At 41.5% G+C, this 6,590-nt stretch overlaps 1 protein-coding gene across 1 annotated transcript in view; it reads right to left on the reverse strand.

Moving 5' to 3' along the window:
- nedd9 (neural precursor cell expressed, developmentally down-regulated 9) overlaps positions 1-6,590 on the reverse strand; it is a 56,709-nt gene that overhangs the window by 33,509 nt on the left and 16,610 nt on the right. The window contains exons 2-3 of the mRNA XM_015391642.1: positions 627-733; positions 172-317 (exon numbers count right to left, since the gene is read on the reverse strand). Of these exons, the coding sequence (XP_015247128.1) occupies positions 172-317; positions 627-733 (253 nt within the window). The remainder of the gene's footprint in view (positions 1-171; positions 318-626; positions 734-6,590) is intronic.

Genomic DNA, 6,590 nt, shown 5'->3' on the forward strand with positions numbered 1-6,590 from the left:
AAAACATAGAGAGGAAAACAAGAAGAAAAGGGATTAACATTTCTCTATCTTTAGAATGGGGCTGTTCTATGTGTTTTCTTCTCAGTTCAGAGGGGCCCCTGTGCCTAGGGCCCCAAATTTCCTAAATCCGCCCCTGTCCATGGTAAACAGTGCGCCTCCTCGTTCTCCTACCGTCACAAAAACAAACTGAGCTCTACTGGGATCCTGACTGGAACTCCAGGCATCTCTGGCAGCGGAACGCCGGATGTTTCCAGCTAAATAAGAGGACGGCTCTTTCTCCCCAAACAGCAGCAGCTTAGAAGCAACTGGAGAAGAAACTTCATGATCAGATTTTTATTAGAGGAAGGAATGAAGCCGCTTGGATCCTCCTCTGGTTTGGCTGCCGTTACGTAACCTTTGCTCCCAGTCAGAGCTCTCTGGATCCCAAACACATGGAAGCAGTCAGCAAACAAACAACCTGCAGTCTGCTCCGCCTGCCTGGGAGAGCGTCGGCGGGACCAAACGGGCCGTACCACTGCAGCGCCCGTCCCCGGCGGGGGGAGGAGGGGGTTCTCACACTCTCATCTGGCCTGGTTTCACAGGCTTAAATATAGAACATAATTATAGTCATGACGGTAATGAGGAACTGATGACTTTTCCGAGCCGCTCCTCAGAGTGAGGCGTGCTGCGGGTGAGGGCCGGGTCAGAGAAATGGGCCGTGTGAAGGTTCTGGTAGCTCTTGAATCTCCGCCAGCTGCCATCAGTTAACGTGATTACACCAGAGTGGAAAAAAAAGAAAGGGGGAACGTGGCTGAACACACGCCTCGCTCCGTCCCGGCCCGTCATCCTGACGCAACACGCCATAAATCAACGCCGCACAACGAGCTGCGACTGTAAACAATCAATCCTAACCTCAAAGGTCAACGCATCGACCCGACTGTTCGCTTCCGGCTGCGTTCTGCCTTAAAGGGCCGGCAGCTGACCACAAACGTCCAAACCGGGTTTCTTCTTCTGCTGAAATATTTATATTCATGTTCCTCCTGATGCTGCTTTCTAAAGTAAGCCGTCAGCCATTGCTCATGCAGCCAAACTGGAAGCTGTGCAGCGTCTGGTTAACCACAGCGATGTGGTTTCAAAGCAGCCGGCTGCAAAAACAGTTCACAGGTAAACGGCGGCGGCTGGATCCGCCATCTTGTTTTCAGGAATCACTGGTTTGATGATTCAAACTGGAGGAGGGGGGGCAATATGGCTCCATTTCCATGGAAGCCATTTTTAAAATATTATTCACCACTTCTCTAAAGCTCTGTTGATCATTAAACCACAATGATTATGATGTTCAGCAGTGGAAAAGTCTTTCCCACCATCAGAAGGCGACAGATGCAGCTTTTTACGGCCAATTTCGCTACCAATTATTTTGATGCGCCTTACAGATCCCTAATGTTTGCTGCTGGTGTTCCAGCCACTGCTGATAAGTAATGATTTTGGTCTCTAAAAAGTCCTTAAGTCAAACTTTTTGTGTCCGTTTTAACGAAGCAAAGTCACATCCTGAGGGAGCTACTGAGATAGGCGGCGGCTAAACGGATCTGTTCTCTGTTAGGAAGAGAAAAAGAGCAGAAACTGAAACCTGCAGATTGGCGTTAAAATCAGAAAGTTCATGGCTTTAATGTTGATCTTTACGTCACTTTTCGGCCTTTCAGGCTTTTAACTCCCGCCCAGAGGAGGCTCCTTTCAGTCCGGACACAAAGACACGTCTTTGTCCCCAGAGTAAATACGACACCCGTCCCCGGTGCATCGCAGGCTGCCGGAGGACGCCTCCACGCCCTGCAGCGTCAGAGCGCCAGGTCCCCAGCAGGATGTGAGGCATCTGACTGCGTTTCCCTGGCAACAAAACAAGATCCGCCGCTGTAATCTGTGTTTCTATGTTTGGCGTCGTGTCATGACGCGCCAAACCGGCCGTTTCAACATCTGTACATGTTTTACATGCTGGTAGCAGCAGTGAAAAGAACAGATTTACAGGAAACATTGGATCACTGAGTGAGAAATAATGATCAACATCAGCTGAAAGGTTTCATTATTACGGGTTAGTGGAGCTGGGCCTCAGCCCCAGCATAGATATGTGTCACTAGATTGAACATTAGCCTCCAACTAACCGCTTTACAAACAGAAGGTATCTGCTGTGTTTCATTAAACTGAAGAGATAGCTGACGGATCCTGGACAGAAACGATTTTTCAGGATATAAAGCGGGTCCAACGCCGCGAGGTCAACGTATCAACAAATGCTCCGAAACCGTGCTTCATTCGTTCTTTCATTTTTTTCTAAATAAAACCAAAATTAAAAATGCAAAAACACTTGTTTTATCAGTATTTGTTTCCTAAAAAAAAAAAGATAATAAATGAATAATGATATCCTTTTTTTAGATCACATTTAGCAACATTTTGATTGGTCCAGAGTGGCGTTTGAATTGGGCTGGGAGTTAAGAAAATATGATCTATGATACAATAAAAAAAAAAAAATTAGTAAAACTGCATTAAACTTAAAAAATATCAAAATATGATAAAATATACGTAGAAATTTTTATATAAATATTATATTAGATTTAAGAATAACTAAGTTATTTTTAAATATTTTTATTTAGGATTTTTTTTTTATAGCCATTTTTCACATTTCTATTTACAAAACATGTTCCCTGCAGCTAAATAAAGTTCACTCTGTTATTTATCATTGTTGATGTTTCTTAACGCAACATAATGACGGGATTTCTTTCCCGATTGGCCGATATCTCAGCATTAACATCGATATCAGCCGATGTTGTTCATTTTAAAGCCGACTGATAAGGAAAACTTTGCCGATTTCCAATCCGATATTTCGGGTCGGGGATTCGTCATCCGGTATTGATATCGGCTCAGATTTACACATGGGTGTGTTCCTAAAAATAGAGAATAATGATAAAGGATAATTTTAAAGCAACACGTTCAGTTTAAACATATAAAACAGACGGATTCTCTACTTTTAATGTGAGGTGAAGGAAAATCTTCTGTCTCCTTGAACCCCAGTGGGCCTCAGCAGATGGCCGCTCACACTGAGCCTGGTTCTGCTGGAGGTTTCTTCCTGTTCAAAGGGAGTTTTTCCTCTCCACTGTCGCTACAAGCATGCTTAGTGTGAGGGATTGCTGAAGAGTCAATGAGTCGATGCAATCAACTGGTTTTCCTTAGATAGAAAACTTTGAATCAATCTGACTGGATGATCTGGTGAACTGGAAAGTGACCTGAGATGACATGATGTGAATTGGAGCTATAGAAATAAACTGCATAGAATTAAAGCGATCGCAGCTCAAATAACTCTAAACGTCCTTTATGGCTGTTTGCAAATTCCGGTTTCTTTCCTCTAGAAAGACGTTCAGACCCTGTCGTTGTGTATAAAGTCCTTCCTAACCGTCCGTGGCTGAACCAGAACCGCCTCCAGCTGAGTCTGGGCTCTGCTTGCTCATCGGAGCAGCAGAAACAGGAAGTCTGCTCTGCTGCAGCATCATCATCATCATCATCATCACATCGACAGGAAATGATCCAAGCTGGGTGGGTCCCTCTTATTCTTCTTCATTCTCTCCTCTCATGTTTTTCTGCTAATCTTACTCCCACATCAGCTGCAAAGCAGGCTGACAAGTTTCCCGCTATGGAAAGAAATTTATTCCAATATTACTGAAAGCACAGAACACATTTCAGAAATGAAACTTTAAAATTTAATTCATAATGACTTTGCCTACACTCAATTAATATACATATTTTGTTTTCTAGATTTTATTTTCCAAATTTAATTTTTTCAAAAAAGTTTTCTTTATTTTTTTTCTTTAGCATAGAATTAGTTTTCTTGAATTGTCGTTCTTTTTTAAAATCCCATTTAACAAATTGTGTGTGAACCAATAGAAATGCTGTTGCTAACGTACATGCAGAGAAGATTATTTTCTATTGGTTCATAAAATTCAGCCAATAGCTAAAAATGTGAGTAAATACAATTGCAAAAAAAATTCTGAGAAAAAAGAAAAATCCTTTGAAAATATATATAAAAAATTTGGAAAAGATTAAAAAACAAAAATTGAATTAAAACTTTAAAAACGTAAACATTAAAAAAAAAAAAAAAATACAAATAAAGTCAGAAAAATTCCTTGAATTATGAAAAAAATATTTAAAAAAACGGGAAAAAAAAACATTAAAAAAATTTTGAAACAAAAAAAAAAAATCAGAAAAAAAAAAATACAAATAAAGTCCGAAAAAATTCCTTGAATTCTGAAAAAAATGTGAAGGGGAAAAAAAACTAAAAAAAAAAAAAACAGAAAATAAAATCTGGAAAAAGAAATCTGACAATGTATTTGAATAAATAAAATGCGATATTTCAAAGAAATATCTCAAATAAAACCTAAAAAAATCTTAAGAGAAATTTTCAAAACATTAAATGTTAAAATATATTTAAAGAAATAAAATTTGGAAAAATATCTAAGAAAATATCTAACTTTGAAAAAATTTTAAGAGTCTGAAAAAAACATGGAAGAAAAATATTCGTAAAAAATACAATAAATATCAAAACAATACCAAAATAAAAGTATTGGTTGAACTTTTGCATTCATTTTATAAATGTTTTAGTGTGTAATTTGTTCTGTTGTTTCTTGTGTACAGTCACTGGGGACAGACATTGAGAATTAGCCTTAGCTAAAATGTCGTAGTGTGTGACATAATTCATGAAACATACTTGTCCCTGTCAAATAAATGAATAAATAAAATAAAATAAATAAAATTACTCTTAAACCTTTTATCTTGATTAAGAAGCTTTTAAAATTTCCTTTTTTGAAACTTTTGCTCACAGTAATATTGGAACAAATGTCTCTCCATACCCCCTCCCCTTTATGCAGCTCCTGGAGGTTGAACAGGATCTTTGCGGTAACCCTTGGAGACGGACACTAATCCCCCCGGGGGGGCTCTCCTCGCTGACATGTGAAGTATGCAGAGCGGTATCTCTGCGGGGATGGTTTAGCATACAGGAATCCCCAATGAGCTGGAGATTCACTGCAGCGTCCCTCTGATTTCACGCCAGGCGGAGATGTCAGAGACACAAAGAGGAATCACCCGGGATGCCAAGTGGAGATGAAGGAAAATCTGAGAAGATTCCACTTTTAATCGGACGCCGTGGCAAACAGCCGTCAGCATTCAGAGGGAAAACCTCGGTGATGCGGGTAAATATCTGAAGCCGGACAGAAAATTCCAGCTTCAAAATCCTGAAGCAGGTTTGGTTGATTTAAAGTCTCAGGACTTTAAACTGGAGAAACTAAAATGTTCAGCAGCTTTTTAGGGAGTAAGTTGAAAATGAAGGAAACTGGTTTTTGGCTCAGATCAGAAAAATAAGTTCTCCAGTTTCTGATCGGGCAAAAATCACCCGGTTCTGCTGCCTGAAAGATCCACCAGATGTTTGAAAGACTAATAAATAAGTAATATAACCTTTTTAATGCTCTGGACTTCCATATCAATGCATTTTTTGCAGCATGTTTTTTCCCCACACCGTTTACATTTGATCACTGCTGCACTTAGGAGTGGAAATGTTATGAAAGCTTTACAGACTGACAATAAAAGCTTTCTGAGTTTAAAAACCCCGGTGATCCGATCGTTGACCCAGCAGAGCTCCCAGGACCCCGCGCCCGTCCTGCAGGTGAGCTGAACGATGCAGCTGGAAGGAAAGTGGGTCAGACTGCAGCAGGAAACACCCACCGACGGTTGGAACAAACCAGTTAGAGTTCGCTGGTTAACCTGCAACCAAACCTCTTTCCTGACATCATTCTGCTCGTGTTTAGTCAGAAAAACAACGTTTTTAACCGAGTCTGCTCAGGTTTGAACAGGAAGCTTTATGCAGAAGTCCTTAATCATCTCTGCAGATCCTCCTTCCTTTATCAAAATTTCTCAAAGCCCCTGAGGCATTCTGGGTTGCTGCTCCCAGTGGTTTTAGGACCAGTCCAACACTGGAGGACCTGAGAGACGCGTCTGCTCTCAGTCTGTGGTCCACTCGGTTTGGGATGACTGGGAGGAAAAAGAAATGTGGTTTCCTTTCAGGAGGAAACAAGCGTCTCATTCAGGAAGCGAAGCTCCGACAGACAGAGAAAAGAAAGGTCTCGTTAACAATGAAACGAGCCCAGCATCTTCTGAACCAGCCTCCCATGGACCCTCGCCTGGAATGCTCTCATTCTCTCAGGGAGCTCCTCGACCCCCCCTCCATTTTCTGCAGGCATTTCAGGGCCCCCTCCTCCTCTTCCTCCTCTTCACTACCAGAACAATGTCAGCTCTCCTCCAGCTATGTTGGCCCACTGCCTGAAGTCTGAACTGTAGAAACTCAGAGTTGGGTCAACCCAGTGCCCCCCCCCCCACTGCGATGGTTCAACCATTTCTGCAACACTTACATCAGCTGCAGAGGAACGAGCCAAGAGTCTGAGAAGAAAGACGGAAACCTGGTCAGAGCAGGAAACGACTGATCGCCTCAATAAACTGAGAAATTAGTCTGGTTTACTGAGACTAGAGAACTGGATGGATGGATGGATGGATGGATGGATGGATGGATGGATGGATGGATGGATGGA

The sequence above is a fragment of the Cyprinodon variegatus genome, unplaced genomic scaffold (genome assembly GCF_000732505.1).
Source record: "Cyprinodon variegatus isolate N-32 unplaced genomic scaffold, C_variegatus-1.0 Scaffold553, whole genome shotgun sequence".
NCBI classification, from domain to species: Eukaryota; Metazoa; Chordata; class Actinopteri; order Cyprinodontiformes; family Cyprinodontidae; genus Cyprinodon; species Cyprinodon variegatus.